Genomic DNA, 25,228 nt, shown 5'->3' with positions numbered 1-25,228 from the left:
AAATATTTACTAATATTAAATACACATTACTTTTGTTGTTGAAGTAAACTCAACTTATGTGTTTACAGTGTGCTCTTGTCCCATATACGGAACACCTAAGTTTGCATCACTATTGTGCATTTAATTTCTAATCGAATCATGACAAAGTATATATCATTGGAAAGGTCTAAGACTCCAGATTTCTTTCGTGTTTTTCTTAAATAATTTATGTAGGGAGAGTAATTGATTCTTTTTATAAAGATTAGTAAATATTACCCATGCAAATCAATTAAATTTCACTTACATATACTAGGTAGCAAAGTAAACTACATGCAAACTTCCTGAATCGACACAATAAAATTGAGGCAAGGGTTTCCACTAAATTAGATTTTATTGTATGTTTTTAAGTAAAGAGTATCTAAATTTATCAAATATGAGTCATGACACACTAAAAGTCTACATAATATTTCTCAATATTAATTACTTTTAAAAATGGAGTAATACTACTTTCTATAACTGACAACAGTTCACCTGCTTATTATGAATGATAAATATTGAATAATTAAAAACTATATATGAATTTTTCAGAGAAGCTTGAATTGACATAAAAATGGTCAGAAACAGGAGATCACATCAATAGCTTTTATTGATCAAATAATAAATGTCTACAAAAGTTCCTACATGTGTAGGCTCAAAAAGGGCTGCGACAGTTTACAGATCCTCGTTTAAACAAGCGAATGTTCTCATTGGTGAAGGAGGAGAGGAGCAGAGACTAGAGAAATCAAACAAATTTATTGTCAATACTCAAAATGATGCTTCCTTGTTTGCTCACTTCTCAATCCTCCAGCCCGTGACACTAAAAACCTATTGAGCTCAGACTTCTGGACATCTCCGTTCTCTAAATCAGAGGCCCACAGGTCCACATTCCTGCACAGTTTACCTCCAACCCTTATTAAACAGTAGGCAGGAGCTAAACTTTGTAGGATTCTTGACCTCCGGGGACATGCTTGGAGAACCCTGATATAAAATAGCCCCTTTGGTTTTGTTCCTACTACAGTGTCTTCCCGTGTAGTAATGGTTGTTGAAGAAGAGGAGGGTCTGTAAAAAAAAACTTAAGAGAAGATATTTCATCTATCTTCCAAAGATTTGAATCATGTACTGAATTTAACAATCATGAGGAAGTTATTCAAAAATAAACTTTTTCAAGAAGTATATTCAGAGCATATTTACATAAAGTTGGCAAGTGGTGTCTTAAGTAAAGTAAAAGAGTCGAAGTCTGCTTTGTCACTTCTGCCACATGTGTACATACATATAGAGGACTGAAATGACATTACTCTCAGACCTATGGTGCACACAAATAACACTACACAAAATAACAAATTACATATAAATGAATACAGATTATACATATATGTCAAATATGACTATTTAAGCAAGGATATTTAAAAACAAAGAAGATATATATTATAGAATCTGCTGAAAAATAAATCACATCTTAAATCCTAAAATGGCTTGCAGGTCTTATCTGGTCTTATATTTGCTCTCTTGTGTCTTGTTTGTCACTTTTTTAAATTTCTTCCGTATTACAGATGCGGGCATATATCTCCACAAATAACAGAGGAGCTCCATCAACTCTTCATCTTAAAATACACATTGTGTTAAACCACAACAGAGTCTAAAAACCCCAGTGATGCTTCAAACTCCTTTATTTCTACTGAAGACTGTGAAGGTAAGAGCAGCATTTAAAATCTCTCTTAATGTTGTTTTGTTTCCAAGATTTATGCTCTTAAAAATTAACATGCTATAAAGAGTTTTTGAAGATTCCATACAATGTATTTTTTGCAAACAACCTTTCAGTTAAATGTTCTTAAATTATGTTTCTTTCTTAACTTTTTGTAGTCTGAAGTACATTTTTGCATTTTTTACATTTTTGCAATATTTTTATGAGTGATCTCTCTGAGCCGTGTTACTTGTGTCTGGTTTCTCAGAGGCCGCAAGTATAAAGAAAGCAGATTTTCACATGTTAACATTCTCTATAAAATGCATGTCTGTTATAAACCGTAATAAGAGCATCTGAATGTTTCCTAAACTTTCTTCTGGCAGCAGACACACATTACATGACTGTTCACGTAGATAAAGAATAAAGAGTTCTAGCATTATTGTAGAAACCCCTGTGTAAGATAACCAGGAGAAACATCAGAGAAACTAAAGAGTGACGTGTGAATGTAGCTGTAGATGTTTCAGTGATGTTTAATGAGAATAAAACAAACTAAATGATGAAAATAGTTGAGCTGAAACACTTCATCATGTGTTGAATGTAGGTGTGGCTATGGTGATGTCAATCATAATGACTCCTCCCCCTATGATCTTTCTCCTCATGATTTACGGTGAGACTTTATTATACATTTATTATTCAAACAAACCTTTATTTCTGTTTTCTATAAAACACTTAATTCACTAAAGATTCGTTATTTTGTTATTTCTGTTCAGACTTTTGAGTTCTGTCTCAACTGTTAAATGATCTTTAACAGCAACATCCTTCCTGATAGGAAAATATCTTCACATTTAGATGTTTATCAGTTTCTGCGGTTCTGTTGTTAATGTATTCATTGTGATTTGTGTGTTTCAGGAGTTTATAGTGCTGGTGGTTGGGTTGTGACTTACAGCTCTTCACACATCTGTGCAGCAAAGGACTCAACAGTGAAGATAAACTGCACTTATAAATACCCTACTGGACATAAGATCACAGAAGTGTTCTGGACCAACACTGATAAATCAATCAATGAAGTGTTTCCAAATCTGTTTAAAGACTCTAAATACAGTGAGAGGATTCAGTATCTGGGAGATAAACAGCACGACTGCAGCGTCAGACTGACTGATGTGAGACACACAGATTCACACAAGTACTATTTCAGATTCATCACTGATAAAGATAAATGGACTGGTAGACCTGGAGTGACTCTTGATGTCACAGGTGAGTGTGAATGAGTGTTTGATGATAATAATGTGATGTGTTGAATGACATGAGGAGGATCAGTGTTGTGTTGTGTTCAGATCTTCAGGTGGAGTCTGAAGGTGAGAGAGTGATGGAGGGACATTCAGTGAATCTGACATGCAAAAGCAGATGCAGTCTGACTGACACATCAACATTCATCTGGTTTAGAAACACACAGACATTAAATGACACAAACAAGAAACTCATCCTGCCGTCAGTTAGAAGAGAGAATGCAGGTGACTATAGCTGTGCTGTACAGGGACACAATCTCACATCACCTCCTCGACGTCTCAATGTCATCTGTAAGTTCACTCTCAATTCTTTCATTATTCACTTAAGACGATTTATCACTGATATACTGAATATAATCTCTCAATAGATCCTCCAGAAAAGACTCAGGTTGTAGTGAATCCTTATGGTGTAATAGTGGAGGGTGATTCAGTGAATCTGACCTGCAGCAGTGAATCAAATCCACCTGTTCACATCTACAGCTGGTTTAAAGAGAATCAAACATCATCTGTTGGATCTGGACAGACGTTCAGCATCAGTAACTTTAATTCAAGTCTCAGTGGATGGTTTTACTGTGTGGCTCAGAATGAAGTTGGATCTCAGAGATCAGATGCTGTTTGACTCACTGTTAAAGGTGTCTCATGTAAGTAGGTCGAGTCGTTTTTTTAAATAACATTTGATTTTAATGATTGATTTCAATGCTGCAATGCATCATGTTATACATGTAGAGAAATATTGTTGTACTGTCACTTTAAATGTCAAATTTTAGTTTCACATCTTTGCCATTTGTTTTTGTGTCTCCAGCACTATTTGTCTAAATGACTGAACTTCTTTTTTTCAGCTCTCAGTTTCTCTGTAGATTTTGGTGTTGGACTTTGTGTTGGAGTCTGTGGAGCATCAGCTGCTCAACTCATTGTGATATATATTTGGTAAGATATGTGTGCAAGTCTCATTTTCAGTGTTTAAATCAGGAGAATTAAATGTCATTTTCACAACATCTGTTGATTTTAATGACAAATCTAAACAAGATGCCAATTCACATCCACTCAACCAAAATCAAATATATGAATGTCACTGATTTCTTTTGACAGCAGAAGAAAAAGTTTGAGAAGAAAAGCGTCTGAATGTAAACCGGAGGTGAGATGATCACCAATAAAATCTCTTCATACAAATGTGTTAGAAAGATTGAACTGTTCGTCACATGTTTGTGTTCTCAAATGTTTCTTTATAGAATGATGATGTCAGTAATGACACATATACAGCTCTTGAACTCAACACCAGATCATGTTACCTGTACGACACACTCACAGTAAGTGTTATTCAATTCACCTGCATGAAGAACACAAACACAGTTTCATTCTTGATCATTCATCTTTATTTGTCTTTATCTCTGTTCAGCCCAACCGGAAAAGGATGAAGTAAGAGGTGGAGCCCAAAGAAACAGCCCCTAAGAAATGTTTCATTTTAAGTTTTTTTATACAACTCCACATTTTTTTTCCTGAAAGTTTAATAATCACAATTTACTAAGAGATAATATTGAATGTACACTGTAAAAGCAGAGGAAACTAAAGGATATGAATCAATTAAATAATATAACTACCATGAAGGAGCTTCATTATTTCAGATAGTAAAAGTCTTAATGTTATCAGACAATCTTTTTGGGCTCAATAGAAGCTGTTGAGTTGACGCATGAAAATGTGTTAACGTTACTAAATCACATTTAGTCTAAACCAACATCTTATTTCAAAGTCAGACCAGAAACGCTCTAAATCACAAGAAGTGTGAAGACAAAGCTTTGGGTGTAACCTGCTGGTCCTCACATGTTCCTGCTGGTCATCATACTGGACAGATTCACAGAAGAGGAGGAGAAAACAGTCACGTGGATCAAAGAGAAATTTGGAGACAATATATTACTAAACACTATTATCCTCTTCACACATGTCGATCAGCTTAAAGGAAAACCAGTGGACGTGTTTATTAAAGAAAGCAGAGAGATTAGTAAACTTATAGATGGTTTTGGAGGCAGATATCATTTGTACAACAACAATGACAAGCAAATGTGTCTCAGGTCACAGAGTTACTGGAGAAGATAACTCAGCTGGTGAGGAGGAATGAAGAACATCCCTACACCTGTGACCTCATTCCATCTGTAGTTCCTCCGAGAGCTCATGAATGGGAGTTTGAAGAGATGACACACAGCTTTGAACTCTTCTTTCAAAGAGACGAAGATATTTCAGTTAAGTTTGTGGAGGATTGAGTAACTTCAGTGCCTTTAAAACCTGTAACCTTTTTGTTTACCTTGTATTTTTGGATGACAAGGTTCATTTATATGGTTTTTACTGTCATTGTACTCAATCAAAATCTGCTAAAACAGTTACATCATAAAAAGAGTTCAGGGGAAACCCATTTGATGTAAATGTGTTACAAAACATGGCACAGCTTTTTTATTTGGCTTCATCTACTGTGGAAATTCTTAAAATGTCTTTCAGATTTTTTACAACATTTTTTTTTTACAAATTAAATATAAATATGTCTTTCAATAACATATATGACATCATGTTTACAAATGATTAAGCCTAATTGCCTGTTCGTGACACTTGAGTGTTGTTTCAAACCGAATCTAAACAGCTTTTCCTCGCAAAAGGTCTGCATTCGGTAAAAATGAGGTAGTAAAATATTTCGAAATACATTTTACATCCTTTTTGTTCCGCATTGTGGCAAGTAGACTCCTAAACCAAAGGATATTTGCATGATGAAGTAATTGTGAAATATATGCTACAAACACAAGATGGCAGTCTTGACTCTAATTTTGTTTCAATGTACTACAGTATTACACTTATTCATTCAGCAGATGCTTTAAAATCAACCTTTAAATAAGGAATATTCAGTAGTACAGCTACGCAAACAATCTGACAAAACAGCATTCAACTTGTCCTAAAACTATAATAAAAATGAGGTTTTATACTCACCAATCCTATCTTAACTTTTCTAATCAAACATGCATGAACATCAGGAATTAATGTACCTCTGCTAAACAATTATAAAACAATCCAGCTCTGATTCTAGCATCATCGCTGATGTCAAACCTTTTTGCATGCAGATATATGTCCTTGGATGAGAATGGTTTTGAAAGCATACAGACCACCATAGAGAATGCTTTTATAAGGGACCCTCTGAATGGGGGTCAAAATAAACATTTATTATGTCTTAATGGGATTCTGCATAAAACTACTGAATATCCCTTTTATCCACTTTGAATCATCTCATTAATTGTATCTACAGTACACTTGTGTTTAACAGTAAGCAGCTTGCTTTAATATTTTAACTACATGCAAAAAAATGCCATAATGAGATATTTTTTTAAATCACGTAATGCTTTGTCTACAAAGAATGATAGAAAACTCACAAACGTTCCTGGAATTGGAGCATACAGAGGCTGTAAATGTAATGAAAGTGTCTATCCTGCAAAATACAACTGTTAAATCAAACTGATCCAAAAGAAGTGGAAAAACTACAATACCGGGGTGATTTTCAACAAAAATGTTGCATAAAAAGCTGATATCGCAGTGAGCAGCACAGATATAGCATCATATCAGAGATCATTGATTTGGTTTGAAAGTTGATGAGGACATTCCATTTTCTACCGCTTATCCGAACTACCTCGGGTCACGGGGTGATGAGGACATACTAGATAAAAACAAAAATGTCTGCATATCTAAAAAACTTTAGGAAGGTACCTGATAAAAAAACACTTCACTATTATAAAACAAGAATGGGCACACAGCAGCCCCCATAATTATTTATTAAAACACACAACATTATTGACACTGTCAATCAAAACATACATCCATGACTCATGGGTGACAAAGATCTGAAGAGCGAATGGTTGGCCTCTAGGGAAGAGACCTTCATATGTGCGTTCTTCTGAAACACAACAGTCGTTCTGTAAGGTGTTGTGCACTACATACTCATGACTATTCCCATAGCGTGAGTTAACATGCAGAACGATATCAGAACAGTGCTGGAATCTAAAGAATATGAAACTGTAACAAAAATCGTTTCACATTATTAGACTGGAAATTAGGCTGATTTTCTTTTTCAAAGTCTTAGTTTTGGACACTTAAACTGGAAAAATAGTCAATTTGCTCCTTTCCTCAAACTTTTTTATAAAACATTAAATGCATCCAAAAAGGTGCAACATAAAAAAATCTGTATTTTTCTGGTTGATCAGAAAACACTTTCATATTATTATTTGCTCGCCGGTTGCTTTTTTGTAATTTTTGTATTACCTTTCAAATACACAACACAGCTACACTTAGCTAATAAAATAACTCTGTGCTCGTTACTAATATTAAAAGAACAATAAAAAGCGTCTTTCTTATGCGAGACCTGCTTCAGAAACACACTATTACAGCTGATACCATAGATTATTATTGTTGATGTTTTGTGTTTTTAAACAGCCAGTGTTCATCATTTATGACTAATTCATCACTTCATTATGTCATTAACTTGTTCATGTGTTCAGTAGGGTGACATCTAAAATATTCTGTCAGGGGGGCTCTGAGGACTGGAGTTGGGAACCACTGCACAATCTCTGTTATATTTCTACTCTTCTGTCAATAATCAATAATAGTCAATGATTGTCTGCATAGCTTTTTGAAACAAGACATCTCAACACACTATGTTCCAACAGGTGGATTCGAGGCAAAAGTCCTGTGAACTGGAATTACAATTGGTCCAAAAACTAGTTGTGGGTTCAGAAGTGTCATGTTCAGTCATGTAGACATACAGATATGAATCATCTTTCTATGTAACATTTTCATATGCGGACTGTGATGTTCATTTAAAAAACACGTCCTGAAAACAAATTTTGTGTCATTTTTAGGATACTAAATGGCTATCAGTGCCAGAAATAAAAATGTAATCAGCATGTAAATGACAAAATGTTCTGATTCTGTCACATTCTGACACACAAAGATAAGTTTAGACTCAGAGTTAAAGGAAAACTCTGTTAGCAAGTATCCATTAAATCAACCTTAGTGTTGATCTGCCAGTGTTAATTCAAATGAATGTGCACTTATGCAAAACCCTAAAGACACCACAAGAGGTCACTATCTGCCTTCTTTTGATCCGATCCAGTCACATTTTTTAGGTCTTCACTTCAAAATTATCTTTGGTTTTAGAACAAATATCATGGTTAAATAAGTTATAACAGTATAGTAAAAAATAGTAAAATTTGACTTTACTGTGATGTCTAAACTATTTAAAATAAAGTTCAATTGTGTAGAGTAAGCTTTACTTCAAATGCAAAGATAAACTTCATAATATTAATGTATTAAAGTAACTTGCATATTTATGAAATATCAGGGCATGAGATGTATTTGGGCAGTGAGAGCGTGAGATAGATCATCAAATGTGTGAGACTCAGCAATCGTGAGTGTCAATCACGTGATGAGAAGCAGAGCTTGTGGACACTTTCTTGTTTTAATCATTTGTATTGTTGGCACTGGCTTTGAGCGGCTGTGAAACCGGTAAGAGCAACATTTGTCATTTTTTACACAAAATAGGCTAATATGCATTAATGAAATATTGTACTGTATGTACTGTAAGTGTGCTGTATTACATTGCATGTGTTAAAGAATGAAATTCTTCTGTAAAATTAAATAACAGAACTGAAAAGTTACTGTCAGTTACCCTGCAAGTAAGTTTAAGTCAAACACTGATCACTACATTGGTGATTTGATGGAATTTCAACATTAATAGCGAGTGCAAAAGTGATCAACATTTTAACAAATCAACAGTTAAGTTAGTGAGAGATGCCCGTGTGGTCAGTACTGAGGATTCAACGTTTGGTCAGTGAGCAAATTCTGTACAGAGCCCTCAGACTAAACTTTAGTGATCCTGTAAAGTGCCAGCACAGGCCTGCTTGCAGAGACATTCATTCACTTTATAGATGACATCTGATATATGAAATTTGGTAGAAATGTTCATGTTTAACTCCTCATGTACATAATGTGTCACTTGATGAGTTGTAGTCCAGATCAGAGCAGCTGTTTGCATTATAATGTTTTATATAATAATGATCATATTTAAAGTTTTTCACATCATCATTTTTAATGTGACAGTGACTGAGTGTTGACTGGTTGTGTTGTTGCTATGGTGATGTCAGTCAGAATGGCTCCTCCTCTTCCTCTGATTCTTCTTCTCATGATTCAAGGTGAGTAACTGATGTCACATCATCACTTCAGTCGTGTGTTCAACACATATTTATCATCTCTTTAGTATTTGTTCAGTAGTCATCATTGAGTTTGTGTTTTCTGTCTGTCGTGCAACAGTTGTTCAGTTCTGCTTTTCTTCAACACTCTCAAACCACAACTGTGAGACCAATATCTTCACACTTTTAACAGAACTATGTTGTATTCAAAGAAACTGCTGCTTTTGTCTCTTTCAGGAGTTTATAGTGCTGATGGTGGTTGGGGTGTGACTTACAGCTCTTCACACATCTGTGCACTAAAGGACTCAACAGTGAAGATAAACTGTAGATATAAATACCCTACTGACCATATGATCACAGAAGTGTTCTGGACCAACACTGACAGTTTTGATTCTCCAAATCTGTTTAAAGACTCTAAATACAGTGAGAGGATTCAGTATCTGGGAGATAAACAGCACGACTGCAGCGTCAGACTGACTGATGTGAGACACACAGATTCACACGAGTACTATTTCAGATTCATCACAGATAAAGAGAAATGGATTGGTGCACCTGGAGTGACTCTTGATGTCACAGGTGAGAGTGAATGAGTGTTTGATGATAATAATGTGATGTGTTGAATGACATGAGGAGGATCAGTGTTGTGTTGTGTTCAGATCTTCAGGTGGAGTCTGAAGGTGAGAGAGTGATGGAGGGAGATTCAGTGACTCTGACATGTAAAAGCAGATGCAGTCTGACTGACACATCAACATTCATCTGGTTTAGAAACACACAGACATTAAATGACACAAACAAGAAACTCATCCTGCCGTCAGTTAGAAGAGAGAATGCAGGTGACTATAGCTGTGCTGTACAGGGACACAAACTCACATCACCTCCTCGACGTCTCAATGTCATCTGTAAGTTCACTCTCAATTCTTTCATTATTCACTTGAGATGATTTATCACTGATATACTGAATATAATCTCTCATTAGATCCTCCAGATAAACCTGTGATCTCCATCAGTTCTTCTGGTGTAATAGTGGAGGGTGATTCAGTGACTCTGACCTGCAGCAGTGAATCAAATCCACCTGTTCACATCTACAGCTGGTTTAAAGAGAATCAAACATCATCTGTTGGATCTGGACAGACGTTCAGCATCAGTAACTTTAATTCAAGTCTCAGTGGATGGTTTTACTGTGTGCCTCAGAATGAAGTTGGATCTCAGAGATCAGATGCTGTTTCACTCACTGTTAAAAGTGTCTCATGTAAGTAGATAGAGTCGTTCTTTCAAAAAACGTTTGATTTTAATGAATGATTTTTAATGATTGATTTCAATGCTGCACTGAAAAAAATGATTCTTGAGTGTTAGTAAATATTACTTGTGCAAATCAGTTAAATTTTGCTTGCATGTATAAGGTAGCAAAGTAAACTACATGCAAACTTCCTGAAATCTACTCAATAAAATTGAAGCAAGGATTTCCACTCAATTAGATCTCCTGGAGAGGACATGACTCTGTTTCCCATCATCTCGACACAGGGGAGCCTCAGGGCTCAGTGCTTGGTCCGTTGCTATTTTCTGTATACATGACATCCCTAGAATCTGTCATTCGGAAACATGGCTTTTCCTATCACTGCTATGCGGATGATACACAACTCCACCTGTCTTTTCAGCCTGACAATCCGACTGTTTTTGCACGCATTTCAGTATGCACTGAAAAAAATGATTCTTGAGCGTAAGTCAATATTACCCATGCAAATCTGCACGCTTATTTTACGTACATATATTAGGTAGCAAAGTAAACTATATGCAAAATTCCGGAATCTACTCAATAAAATTGAGGCAAGAATTTCCACTCAATTAGATTGAGTGTTTTTAAGTCAAGAGTACCTTAATTTATCAGATATGAGTCGTGACACACTAAAAAATTAGATAAAGTCTATATCATATTTCTCAATAACAATTACTTATAAAAATGGAGAAATATTAGTTTATATAACCAACAACAGTTCATCTGCTTATTATGAATGATAAATATTGAATCATTAAAAACTAAATATGACTTATTCAGAGATGCTTGTATTGACCTACAAATGATCAGAAGCAGGAGATCTCATCAATTGTCTTTATTGATCAAATAACAAACGTCTACAAAACCCCTTTGTGACAATGAACACAAGATTAATTTGATGTCACTATTATTGTGAAATTCTTGCTCCAATTGTATTGAGTAGATTCAGTAAGTTTGCATGTAGTTTACTTTGCTACCTGATATATGTGAGTAAAATTTTACTGATTTGTGTGACCTTATGGAACTTTGACCAGATCTAGGTTAAATGGTTCTTGACTATGCCACCTGGTGCCTCTCACACCAGGATATACTATGCACCTCAACTACTAAAGATCTCATCTAAGGCAAACAGGTTCATAGAAATACACAGAAGATGAACTAGACAGAGACGTGCTTTCAATAGAAAAACAATAATACTTTATTATACATTAACATGATTTAAAAGAGTGACGCCATCACACTAGAGGCGCAATAGGTACAAACGACAATGATTGGGCTAAAGAGAGAACTGACCTAGCATTGGCTGTTCAAGGGACAATACAATTAATAAATTAACGAGGAAATACTGATTCACTGTCAAGGCAGGTTACCTGTCCGGGATACGCGTGACGTTCACCACCATGCATTACGTCAGGACAACACAATCAGACACATCTTCAAAGCTATTTGTCCTCACACACTGGGTCTACTCGTAACAATAAACAACAGACATTTACCTTCTAGACGTTACGTCTTAATTGCGGTACAGCTACCCGGCGGGTGCTTTGCCCAAGATCTTCGGCAATACACAGCATGACTACCCGGAAGCGTCTGGCAATCAGTCAAACACCTTCATTGCACAGGAGAACCGCATACCAAAGCCGTAACAAGACTGAAGTTATCTGGACACCGGTGACTCTCTCTAAGCCCGACAGTAGTGATGGGTCGTTCGTGAACGATTCTTAAATGTGACTCGGGAAGAACGAGTCTTCATGGGAAGTGATTCGTTCAGTCGAACATGCTCCGGACGTTTAACAAATGCAATCAGAGCCGGAAAGAGAATTGATTAGTTCACCTCTCGAGTCTTCGGGTTCGAGAGCAATTAGCTAATTTACAACCTTCCTAACAAACGGGTGCATAGCCTAGCCCTAGTGTTTGTTTATTGATAGACAAAGACAGTGAAATAACAAATTAATCAAGATAAGAGGTGAGGTGAGCTAATCATAGACTAAATACCAAGGTAAACAAGTAATTCATCTTTTCTGTTTATTATAGCATTATAGTTTTGTATTGGTTGTAATGTGATCAACGTTTGCATAAGTAGTAGATTTGTTAGGAAAGTGACATGTAACATTTTAATTATACTTTGCTAAATTGAACGAAAGGAACGATATGACTCGAAAAAAGATTCGTTCATTTTGCTGAACGAGACTCAAAGGTCCGAGTCAATAAAATGATCCGAACTTCCCATCACTACCCGACAGTGAAGATGGTTTTACAGAAACCAGCCTAGACGGAAATGAGCTGTTTAGCCACTCACGTCAGCTAGGTGACGTCAGAGGACTACCATAGCTGCCGAGGGACAAACTTCAAGCAGACATTGACTACTCTGCCGGTTACACTCACATGGGTATTTTTTACTAACCCTCAAGAATTATTCAGTGTAAATGGAGAGAAATGTTGTGATACTGTCACTTTAAATATCAAATGTTATTTTCACATCTTTGGCATTTGTTTTTGTGTCTCCAGCACTATTAGCCTAAATGACTGAACTTCTTTTTTTCAGCTCTCAGTTTCTCTGTAGGTTTTGGTGTTGGACTTTGTGTTGGAGTCTGTGGAGCATCAGCTGCTCAACTCATTGTGATGTATATTTGGTAAGAAATGTGTCCAAGTCTCATATTCAGTGTTTATAACAGGAGAATTAAATGTCATTTTTACAGCATCCATTGATTTTAATGACAAATCTGAACAAGATGCCAAATCACATCCACTCAACCAAAGATCCAATTTATGAATGTTTCCGTTTTCTTTTGACAGCAGAAGAAAAAGTTTGAGAAGAAAAGCGTCTGAATGTAAACCGGAGGTGAGATGATCACCAATAAAATCTCTTCATACAAATGTGTTAGAAAGATTGAACTGTTCGTCACATGTTTGTGTTCTCAAATGTTTCTTTATAGAATGATGATGTCAGTAATGACACATATACAGCTCTTGAACTCAACACCAGATCATGTGACCTGTACGACACACTCACAGTAAGTGTTATTCAATTCAACTGCATGAAGAACACAAACACAGTTTCATTCTTGATCATTCATCTTTATCTGTCTTTATGTCTGTTCAGCCCAACCGGAAAAGGATGAAGTAAGAGGCGGAGCCCAAAGAAACAACCCCTAAGAAATGTTTCATTATAATTTTTTTATTCAACTCCCCATTTTTTTTCCTGAAAGTTTAATAATCACGATGTACTAAGAGTTTTTATTGAATGTACACCGTAAAAAGCAGAGGAAAACAATACATGATGTGATGTTTATTATCAGGATACAAGCTCATTATTGTTTAAGATGAAGATTGTTTTCTTAATGGCGTCTGCAATGTTTTACACACAGTTGAGTTGAGTTGACGCCTGAAAATATGTTCATGTTAATAAATCACATTTAGTCCAAACCAGCATCTTATTTCAAGGTCAGACCAGAAACGTTCTACATAGATCACAGGCAACACCACCTGTGACCAGGAAGCGTGAAGACAAAGCTTTGGGTGTAACCTGCTGGTCCTCACATGTTCCTACTGGTCATCAAACTGGACAGATTCACAGAAGAGGAGGAGAAAACAGTCACGTGGATCAAAGAGAAATTTGGAGACAATGCATCGCTAAACACTATTATACTCTTCACACATGTCGATCAGCTTAAAGGAAAACCAGTGGACGTGTTTATTAACCCTTAACACTCTGAGGCTATTTTTAGGATTTCCGTCTTGATTTAGCCTACCCAAATTGAAAAGCTTCCCATACCCACATGCATGAGGTGTAAATATGAAAATTTGGTATCATTTTACAGGAAACCATTTTCTTGTGATGAACCATCTAAATACAAGGCAACATTTTTTATTGTTCCAAAGCCTGTCTTTGAAAGTGAATAAATCAGGCCCTGTTATTTGAGGCAGACTACAAACACTTTTGTTTGATACCAGCAGAGGGCAGCAGACACCCATTGTACCGTTATTTCAGTGACCATCACAAACAACTAAAAAGCCAGTGCGCAATGAGCAGAATTTCGCAATGACCAGAACAGTCCTGCGCTTTCCTTATTTAACCCCAATCTCGACACAATTCTTTCCTGTGATGCTTCAGATTTTGGTGTCGGTGCTGTCTTCACTCAGCTTAATGACCAGGGAATAGAGAGAACATTGCTTTTGCTTCGCTCTCCTTATCTGATGCAGAATGAAAATACTCCATCGTAGAAAAGCAGGCTCATGCCAGATGGTCTGCACGTTTATTGGAGTTTAATTATGACATTGAGTACAGACCAGGCCCCCTGAGAAGTGTTGCTGATTGTTTGTCTAGAATGCCACTCCCTAACACTGAGCATAACTATGCTGAAACAATTGAACCAGTTGCTTTGATCTCATTTGCTTCTAGTGCAATCTCCAAACGTGATTTCCAGACTGCATGCAACAACTGCCCAGTGTTGACTAAACTCTCTATGTATCAGCAGACTGGCTGGCCAAAATACAAGAAGGATGTCGACCTGAATGTACAACCCTACTTTCTGATCCATCATGAGCTTGCTGTCGTGGAGGGATGCGTAGTCAGAGGCACACATCGTCTTCTGGTCCCTGAGTCACTACAGAAAAACCTCATAGACCTTGCGCATGAATCACACCAAGGCATGGTTCGTAGCAAGCAGCAGCTTAGGCAACTGTACTGGTGACCGAAAATGGATAGGCAGGCTGAAGCTCTGATACGGGACTGTTCCACATGCAAACGGAATGATAAATCAGCTGTTACGTATGATACAACACTCAAACCAGTTGAGTTGCCATCCATTGCTTGGGAGAAGGTTTCTATTGATATTTTAGGACCATTTGGGACTGCACCAGCAAACTGCAGATATGCTATAACGCTTGTTGATTATTCAGTAAATGGCCGGAGGTTGCTTTCTCACCCAGAGTTGACACAACGGCTTTGATACAGTTCCTGACTTCAGTCTTTGTAAGACCTTGTCTCTGACAATGGTCCACAGTTTATTTCTTCTGAGTTTTCAGAGTTTCTCAGGGAGAGAGATATAAGCCATTTCAGATCTGCTGTGTATCAACCACGTGCAAATGGAGAGGTTGAGAGGTTTAACAGGGTTCTAAAAACTGTTTGCAAACTGCTTCGATTCAGGGAGAGCCTTGGAAATCATTCACTAAAACATTCCTTATGAACTACAGGAGTACTCCTCATGCTACCACAGGTTTTACACCCCCTTAGAGATGCTCCATGGTCGATACATGGGAACAAATCACAAATCATGGACTACCCTGTAAAAGCTACACTGTAAAAAATGTTCCGTAATTTTTACGGAAAAAATACCGGCAGCTGTGGTTGCCAGTAAAATTCCGTAAAAAATACAGGAAAAGAATGTAAACAGCTTTGCAGGTTAAAACTTCAGGGCACAAACTTCAAACTGTGAATGAACTTAATACATTTGAGTCTTTTATATTAACAACATTTCTTTATAGAAAATGAAAACTTGGTCCAAATGCATAAAAGTGAAAACATAACATTTACTTAAATTATTTCTTTGTAATTCATTATAAAAGTCACTTTTAAACAAAGCAACATGCAAGCATGACATCAGAATATCTTTGCCTGACCGTGAATTAAACACAGACTCCACTCTTCAGCTTAGTGGTGACCCACAAAATATTTAATATCAGAAAAGAAAGGAGAAAATACAAATTCCGTAGTTTTTACGGAAAAATACCGGCAGCTGAGGTTGCCAGAAAACTACCGTAAAATTACGGGAACATCCTGTTTTTATTCATCCAATCAATTCACAGTAGAAAACATGAGCCACACCCACTATTCATTTTGTAAATAGGTCAGAATACTGAAGACGATCATCACTTCTGCTTCACAGGGACTGCAGCATAACAGCCATGATGGGTTTGCTTTAGTTGAGGGTTTGAACATGAGGGTTTGCTTTAGTTGGCCTGTTTCAGCCATCATACTTAAGTTTACAATTATCTTTGTGCTGCTATGACATTGTTTTATATAAAACATTAGTTTTGACTTATAAAACATATTAGTCACCAACAGTGGTGACTAATATAGAAAAGCTTACAGCCGCAATGCATGCTGGGAGTCATTGATGTGTTTTGAGCTTTGATGATACCCAGAATGCATTGCGTTTATCTTTAGAGGTTTTTTTCTCTTGTCACCATTGTTGAGACAAACTGTTATATTCTAGATATCTGTTAGAACATTTATTGTGTGGTAGATGTGCTGTTAAAGACATTCATTATATTAATTAAATTCAGTCAATATCATAAATGAGGACAACAAGTAACCTTAAAGCACAACCTAACCTAACCTCTTGAACATGTCCTTACTCACTAACACAAATAATTTGATGCGTTAGCTTTATCTGAGCTTTCCACCCACCTGAGTCAGTGTGTTCCAACTCATAGATGTCAATACTGGGGTAAGACGTCTTCACATCGAAAGCAAAGTGTCATCACCATAATGGTGAATCAACAAAACCATCGACATGTAAACTTGTGTTCATTTTCAATTAGAACTTTTGTAGATGTGCAACATAAATAACGTGACAGTAGTGTCTGTAAGTGAAGGTAATAAAAGTGTTTGTGGCATTGAAAAAAAACTCCTTGTGAAAACTTTGGAATTTCACTGTTCATTTCCCAGAGAATTTGACAATGTTATCCGTATTTTATGGACGTTTTTTGACAACAGTTTTCTCTGTGAAAACTACAGAATTTCACTGTTAATTTTACAGCATTTTTTACAGGGTTTTTCCGTAAAAACAATGGAATTTTTGCTGTTAATTTTACAGACAATTTTACAGTGTTTTTCTGTATTTTTTACGGACCCTTTCTGATAACAGGTTTTTTGTGTGAAAACAACAGGATTTTACCGTTAATTTCACAGGCATTTTTTACAGTGTACAGACCGCTACAGACTACGACAACGTGTGAAAAGGAAACAAGACAAAGTCAAACAGTACACTGATGCCAGGAGAAATGCAAAGTCCTCTAGACTCTAACCTGGAGACCTAGTCCGGATAAAGAATCCCTGGAAAGTAAAGAAATGTGACCAAAAGTTCACACAACCAAGATCTGTTATGCAGAAGAGAGGTGAGGACTCCTATCTCTTGGATGATGGGAAAATATGGAACGCTTCACGTCTTGCTGGAGTGCCAGAAACGAGTGATGAGGACACTTACGAAAAGCAACAATCTGCCTTACAAAAGGTTAACTCTCGGAGCGTGTCATTTAGGTGTACTAGGAAAAGGCAGAAGCCTATCTGGACTAAGGACTTATTTACATGAGTAAGAAAATGAAGAGAGGTTGAACTGTTAAAATGGAGTCAAGAAGATAAAAGTTTGAATATGTTCTTCATTTAATTATATTTCACAGTACGAGTTTATTATAGGCATATAAATGTTTCTATTATTCAAAGTCTGCTACATTCTTTCTAAAAAAGGGGAAGATGTCGTGTTTGGATAATTGTGCTACTTTTAAGGCTTCCGCTAGATGACACTGTTGTACATACTTGTTCTGTGTTAGAAGAGAAATGTATGAGGAGGGACTGTTAGGTAAACAGAATGTGGATCAGTACGGCATGTTTCTCTGCTTTTTTATTTGACTGATTCCCAACATAACAGACACTTTCTTGTTTTAATCATTTGTACTGTTGGCACTGGCTTTGAGCGGCTGTGAAACCGGTAAGAGCAACATTTGTCATTTTTCAGACTAAATAGACTAATATGTAATCTGAATAGAGATGTACAGTTCATTTTATTCAGAATCACATACAATCTTAATTATATTATTTTAAAGAACTTCAAATGGATACAATCAATATCATTTTAACAATAATGAAATATTGTACTGTATTCTTCTGCTGTATTACATTGCATATGATAAAGAAAGAAACTCTTTACAGTATCTGTAAAATTAAATAACAGAACTGAAAGTTACTGTCAGTTACCCTGCAAACAAGTCTCAGCAAACACTGATCACAACATTGGTGATTTGATGGAATTTTAACATTAATAGCGAGTGCAAAAGTGATCAACATTTCAACAAATCAACAGTTGAGTTAGTGAGAGATGCTCGTGTGGTCAATACTGAGGAGCCAACGTTTGGTCAGCAAGTAAATTCTACACAGAGGCCTCAGACTAAACTTTAGTGATCCTGTAAAGTGCCAGCGCAGGACATTCAGTCACTTTATAGATGACATCTGATATATGAAATTTGGTAGAAATGTTCATGTTTAACTCCTCATGTACATAATGTGTCACTTGATGTGTTGTAGTCCAGATCAGAGCAGCTGTTTGCATTATAATGTTTTATATCATAATGATCGGATTTAAAGTTTTCACATCATCATTTTTAATGTGACATTGACTGAGTGTTGACTGGTTGTGTTGTTGCTATGGTGATGTCAGTCAGAATGGCTCCTCCTCTTCCTCTGATTCTTCTTCTCATGATTCAAGGTGAGTAACTGATGTCACATCATCACTTCAGTCGTGTGATCAACACATCTTTATCATCTCTTTAGTATTTGTTCAGTAGTCATCATTGAGTTTGTGTTTTCTGTCTGTCGTGCAACAGTTGTTCAGTTCTGCTTTTCTTCAACACTCTCAAACCACAACTGTGAGAAAAATATCTTCACACTTTTATCAGAACTATGTTGTATTCAAAGAAACTGCTGCTTTTGTCTCTTTCAGGAGTTTATAGTGATGATAAATGGGGTGTGACTTACAGCTCTTCACACATCTGTGCACTAAAGGACTCAACAGTGACAATAAACTGCACTTATAAATACCCTACTGGATATAAGATCACAGAAGTGTTCTGGACCAACACTGACAGTTCTGATCCTCCAAATCTGTTTAAGGACTCTGAATACAGTGAGAGGATTCAGTATCTGGGAGATAAACAGCACGACTGCAGCGTCAGACTGACTGATGTGAGACACACAGATTCACACAAGTACTATTTCAGATTCATCACTGATAAAGAGAAATGGATTGGTGCACCTGGAGTGACTCTTGATGTCACAGGTGAGAGTGAATGAGTGTTTGATGATAATAATGTGATGTGTTGAATGACATGAGGAGGATCAGTGTTGTGTTGTGTTCAGATCTTCAGGTGGAGTCTGAAGGTGAGAGAGTGATGGAGGGACATTCAGTGAATCTGACATGCAAAAGCAGATGCAGTCTGACTGACACATCAACATTCATCTGGTTTAGAAACACACAGACATTAAATGACACAAACAAGAAACTCATCCTGCCGTCAGTTAGAAGAGAGAATGCAGGTGACTATAGCTGTGCTGTACAGGGACACAATCTCACATCACCTCCTCGACGTCTCAATGTCATCTGTAAGTTCACTCTCAATTCTTTCATTATTCACTTAAGATGATTTATCACTGATATACTGAATATAATCTCTCAATAGATCCTCCAGAAAAGACTCAGGTTGTAGTGAATCCTTCTAGTGTAATAGTGGAGGGTGATTCAGTGTCTCTGACCTGCAGCAGTGAATCAAATCCATCTGTTCACAACTACAGCTGGTTTAAAGAAGAAACATTTGTAGGATCTGGAAACATCTACATCATCTCAAACATCAGATCTGATCACAGTGGACAATACAAGTGCAAAGCTGAAAATGAACTTGGACAGAAAAATTCAACAGTGACTTTAAATGTCTTGTGTGAGTTGATGATGTTACAGTGCAGAGCCACATGATATTACTATAGTTCCACATATTTAAACAAATATATTTTCCATTTTAGATCCACCGAAAAAGGTCTCAGCATCCATCAGTTCTTCTGGTGTAATAGTGGAGGGTGATTCAGTGAATCTGACCTGCAGCAGTGAATCAAATCCACCTGTTCACAACTACAGCTGGTTTAAAGAAGAAACATTTGTAGGATCTGGAAACATCTACATCATCTCAAACATCAGATCTGATCACAGTGGACAATACAAGTGCAAGACTGAAAATAAACATGGAGAGAAATATTCAACAGTGACTTTAAATGTTTTATGTGAGTTAATGGAACTGTAGAATAGTTCAGGTTGAACACAAATGTTGAACACTGACAATATATTTTCTCCCTAAGATCCTCCAAGGAACATCTCAGCATCCATCAGTTCTTCTGGTGTAATAGTGGAGGGTGATTCAGTGAATCTGACCTGCAGCAGTGAATCAAATCCACCTGTTCACAACTGCAGCTGGTTTAAAGAAGAAACATCTATAGGATCTGGAAACATCTACATCATCTCAAACATCAGATCTGATCACAGTGGACAATACAAGTGCAAAGCTGAAAATAAACTTGGACAGAATAATTCAACAGTGACTTTAAATGTCTTGTGTGAGTTAATGAAACTGTAGAATAGTTCAGGTTTATTACCACAAATGTTGAACACTGACAATAAAAATGTGTTTCAGATCCTCCAAGGAACGTCTCAGCATCCATCAGTTCTTCTGGTGTAATAGTGGAGGGTGATTCAGTGAATCTGACCTGCAGCAGTGAATCAAATCCACCTGTTCACATCTACAGCTGGTTTAAAGAGAATCAAACATCATCTGTTGGATCTGGACAGACGTTCAGCATCAGTAACTTTAATTCAAGTCTCAGTGGATGGTTTTACTGTGTGGCTCAGAATGAAGTTGGATCTCAGAGATCAGATGCTGTTTCACTCACTGTTAAAGGTGTCTCATTAAGTAGGTCGAGTCGTTCTTTTAAAAAAAATTAGATTTTAATAATTGATTTCAATGCTGCAATGCATCATGTTTTACATGGAGAGAAGTTTTGTGATATTGTCACTTTAAATTACAAATGTTAGTTTCACATCTTTGCCATGTTTTTTTTGTCTTCAGCACTATTTGCATAAATGACTGAAATTCTTTGTTTCAGCTCTCAGTTTCTCTGTAGGTTTTGGTGTTGGAGTCTGTGTAGCATCAGCTGCTCTGCTCATTGTGATGTATATTTGGTAAGAAATGTGTGCAAGTCTCATTTTCAGTGTTTAAATCAGGAGAATTCAATGTTATTTTCACAGCATCTGTTGATTTTAATGACAAATCTAAACAAGATGCCAAATCACATCCACTCAACCAAGGACCCAATTTATGAATGTCTGTGTTTTCTTTTGACAGCAGAAGGAAGAGTTTGAGAAGAAAAGTGTCTGAATGTAAACCGGAGGTGAGATGATCACCAATAAAATCTCTTCATACAAATGTGTTAGAAAGATTGAACTGTCGGTCACATGTTTGTGTTCTCAAATGTTTCTTTATAGAATGATGATGTCAGTAATGACACATATACAGCTCTTGAACTCAACACCAGATCATGTGACCTGTACGACACACTCACAGTAAGTGTTATTCAATTCACCTGCATGAAGAACACAAACACAGTTTCATCCTTGATCATTCATCTTTATCTGTCTTAATGTTTGTTCAGCCCGACCGGAAGAGGATGAAGTAAGAGGCGGAGCCCAAGGAAACAAATCCTGTTATCTGTGATGAAGTGTTTATTTCTTTAAAGTTTAACAATCACGATGGACTAAGATACATTGTTAAATGTAAAGTGTAAAGACAGAGGAAAATAAACATGATGTTTAGTAACGGGATACAAACTCATTATTGTGATTTAAAGATTTAACTCAGACTTAAAATTATTCACATTTTTAGTTCACATTTTTGAAAGTCATTTAAAAACTTTTCTTAATGGCGTCTGCAATGTTTTACACACATTTTGTTTGTTTTTTGGAACATCTTAGTTTCTGTTAAAATTGTTTAGTTTAGTTTATCGCTGGCAGCTTTCATTCTCTCTGCAGCTCTGTTCAGCACGTCCATAGTAACACCCACAGCCACTTTAGACACGTTCACAATTCCCTGCGTCACATCTGAACCAATAGCACCAACTTTCGTCAAGAAATCCATTTCTTCATTAATTGTCCTTGACACTATTTTAATCTCTTCAATTTGTATCAAAACTCTGCATTCACATATTAACAACATAACATTCAAAATTTCTTTACAAAACTTCATAGTGATTAAATAATCCCTTTCTGACCCCAGGGGATCATACTTCTCCACAATATATGTGTTTTTACACATGGACAGCTGAAAAAAACTTAACATGATGAGTCATGAGCCCAACTAAAGCAAACACTATAATGGTGATGAACTACACCTCTATTGCTGATTTTCGAAGTAGTTTTTATGAGTGTATCTTCTTTGATGATGTCAATTCTCTGCTACTTAAGTATGAACTTACAGTATATTATTGTACATTGTGAATATATTTAGTAATACAATAATCAAAATACAAACTGTTAAAGGGGTCAAATGACGGCTAAAATGAGTATTATGTTTTGTTTTAGATGTAATCTAATGTGTATACACAATTTATGGTTAAAAACCGAATGCTGTATTTTCCAAACAGCGTGCATGTTTGTATCTCCTCTTTGCCCCGCCTCTCTGAAACACGCTGATTTTTACAAAGCTCATTTCTCTGAAAAGCGAGGTGTGCTATGATTGGCCAGTTAACCAGTGCGTAGTGATTGGTCGAATACTGCAAGCGTGTAAGGGAAACGTAACGCCTCTGACCATATTCGGAACATCATGTTCCCAAGCAATTGTACCGACAGACAGATGTCATCGTGACTTCCTTATATTAATTCGAGCCTAAATCTGATACAGAAAATGATCAAGCCAAAACATCAACTTTGCCAATGCGTCTTGATCAGGATCTAACGGATTGGTAAGTTTTGTAAAAATATATTATGTTAAATATTTAAAACCATTAGCGAACTGTTTAACCTTTTATATACAATGTTTTGAAGACTTTTAACAAACAGCCATCTCCATCATACAGAGTCTGTGTGAGATAGAAATATGCTCGCATTAGAGCAGGAAACGGTATTGTACTTTTCATGCTGCAATGAATGCTGGGCAACATCACAGTACTAAACTCATTCATGACTCCCAGCATGCATTGCACTGATGAGTGTTGATGAGTGTTTGCTTTTTTATTCTATCAAACTTCCTTAGTATTTACAAGTTAGAGTAGTCCCTCCAATCATCAATTTCTCAATATTATTACAATATCATGTGACAATAATTATAAATAAGACTGATTTTGTATTTATACAAATCAAAATGATTTGCTTTTCTGCACTTGTGTACACAAGTGTTCTATCTGAAACACTGTTATGCAGAAAATACCACAGATTTTTTTTTATTTTACTTATTATGAGTAAATGATCAGGAGACCAACTAAAGCAAACACTGATCACAATAATGTTGATTTTGTGGGCAGAAAAGTGGTATTGATTCAATCCATTAACATTTAAGACTTGCAACTTGACTTGGAATCTCCTCTCTTGACCTCTCTCAATTTGATCAAGAGTATATGACCATATAAAGTAAAAATGAAAATAAAATGCTTTGAGTTAACTGCACTCGAAGAAAATTGGAAACTTTGTTATACATGATGTTTACTAATGCAAGCATAATTTACGATGTTAATCCAACCTCATCCCCAAAATTTACTCATTCTTTAGTTATTTGGAAAATAAATTACTTCTGCAGAATACAAAAGAAGAATGTTGGTAAACAAAAATCATTGGTTTTCTAGTCGTGTTAATCTTTTCTTCTGTAATTCTGTTTATTAACTGCAGGTTTTATTATAAATGACTCAATCATTACTTCATTCAAGGCAAAGTTGGATTTTGACATCAGTCAGATTTTTATTTTCAAGCAAAACCCAATGTCAGCCCAACATTGTCGATGTTGGATTTCAACATCCTTCTTCCAACACTAAAACACAACAAATGCCACCTGGGGGTAATCTAACATATTAAAACTTATCTGATGTTCACAATAGTTTGTAGTTGTCTGGGCAGAATATGAGTCCTGTCCTTTAAATGTCCACTGACTAAAAAAGCCACTCCTACATCATTGCAAGTTAAAGAGAAACACAGAGACATACAGCCATGGATTTGTCATCCGAGGAACTCATATCACTTCTGTAACCACATTATGAGCACAATCCTTGAGTGTTTAATAATTAATGTTAATAAATAAATGTTTGATGTCGTCGCAAATTACAAATTGTAAGAACATCAATACAGGCTATTGAAAAGTAGTGAGGTTGATGCCTTCATCACTGATGTAAATGTTCTGGTTCACAATTTTCAGAACACAGACACAATGATTTTTTTAAAAGGAAACTCTACCGCTTCCTCAATTCCGGACCTCGCCATCCATTTTCCTGTAGAGATTAGTTCCAACCATTCTGTTTAACTGATAGGAAGTACCATAACGTTGTTTACACAGTAAAAAGACAAATCGTTTTTACAGACAAACTGAGAATGCCAAAACTTCTGTAAAATGACAGGAAACAAGTACAAAGCTTTGTTATATTATGATAACTTTCTATGCTTTTCATTATTCCCCATCATAACTTTGAAAAAAATTAAAGCAGCTAATTTGTTGCCTGGCCATGGCAACAGGCTGAGCATTCAAATATCTATTGTGTGTTTCTTTTCACAAATTTAATTATATATTAGATTTCTTGTAAATTTCTTGAAAATTTCATGCCGCAATGAATGCTGGGTAACATCACAGTACAAAACTCCTTCATGACTCCCAGCATGCATTGCACTTGATCTGTCTGTCTCAATTAGTTTGATGATTGTCACCATTGTTGATGACTAGGTATATCGAAGTATTTGCTTTTGAC

The 25,228-nt window shown here is 36.2% G+C and overlaps 2 protein-coding genes and 1 pseudogene across 5 annotated transcripts; all 3 read left to right on the top strand.

The window, feature by feature from the left end:
- The first annotated feature begins 1,053 nt into the window (after window positions 1–1,053).
- Window positions 1,054–5,240, top strand: LOC130435881 (B-cell receptor CD22-like; annotated as a pseudogene).
- Window positions 5,241–8,454: 3,214 nt separating this feature from the next.
- On the top strand, window positions 8,455–13,848 carry LOC130437754 (B-cell receptor CD22-like). The gene is made up of 9 exons (XM_056769313.1): window positions 8,455–8,514; window positions 9,109–9,200; window positions 9,435–9,773; window positions 9,854–10,096; window positions 10,174–10,446; window positions 13,016–13,103; window positions 13,267–13,312; window positions 13,407–13,484; window positions 13,574–13,848. Exons 2-9 carry the CDS (start codon window positions 9,140–9,142, stop codon window positions 13,595–13,597), a joined length of 1,152 nt encoding a protein of 383 aa, XP_056625291.1. The 5' UTR covers window positions 8,455–8,514; window positions 9,109–9,139; the 3' UTR covers window positions 13,598–13,848.
- Window positions 13,849–17,650: 3,802 nt separating this feature from the next.
- On the top strand, window positions 17,651–22,095 carry LOC130437266 (B-cell receptor CD22-like). 4 transcript variants are annotated; one of them, XM_056768579.1, is made up of 13 exons: window positions 17,651–18,182; window positions 18,909–18,956; window positions 19,191–19,261; window positions 19,361–19,526; window positions 19,607–19,849; window positions 19,927–20,181; window positions 20,264–20,518; window positions 20,594–20,848; window positions 20,926–21,201; window positions 21,395–21,470; window positions 21,634–21,679; window positions 21,774–21,851; window positions 21,941–22,095. In XM_056768579.1, the coding sequence occupies exons 2-13, from the start codon at window positions 18,914–18,916 to the stop codon at window positions 21,962–21,964; spliced, it is 1,788 nt and encodes a 595-aa protein (XP_056624557.1). In that variant the 5' UTR covers window positions 17,651–18,182; window positions 18,909–18,913; the 3' UTR covers window positions 21,965–22,095. The 4 variants fall into 4 exon arrangements, with proteins under 4 accessions (XP_056624557.1, XP_056624548.1, XP_056624540.1 ...); XM_056768570.1 differs by having other exon boundaries at window positions 18,913–18,956; window positions 19,191–19,526; XM_056768562.1 differs by having other exon boundaries at window positions 19,191–19,526.
- The last annotated feature ends 3,133 nt before the right edge of the window (window positions 22,096–25,228 follow it).

The sequence above is a fragment of the Triplophysa dalaica genome, chromosome 2 (assembly GCF_015846415.1).
Source record: "Triplophysa dalaica isolate WHDGS20190420 chromosome 2, ASM1584641v1, whole genome shotgun sequence".
Taxonomy (NCBI): domain Eukaryota; kingdom Metazoa; phylum Chordata; class Actinopteri; order Cypriniformes; family Nemacheilidae; genus Triplophysa; species Triplophysa dalaica.
This window is presented reverse-complemented; position numbering and strand designations above follow the sequence as displayed.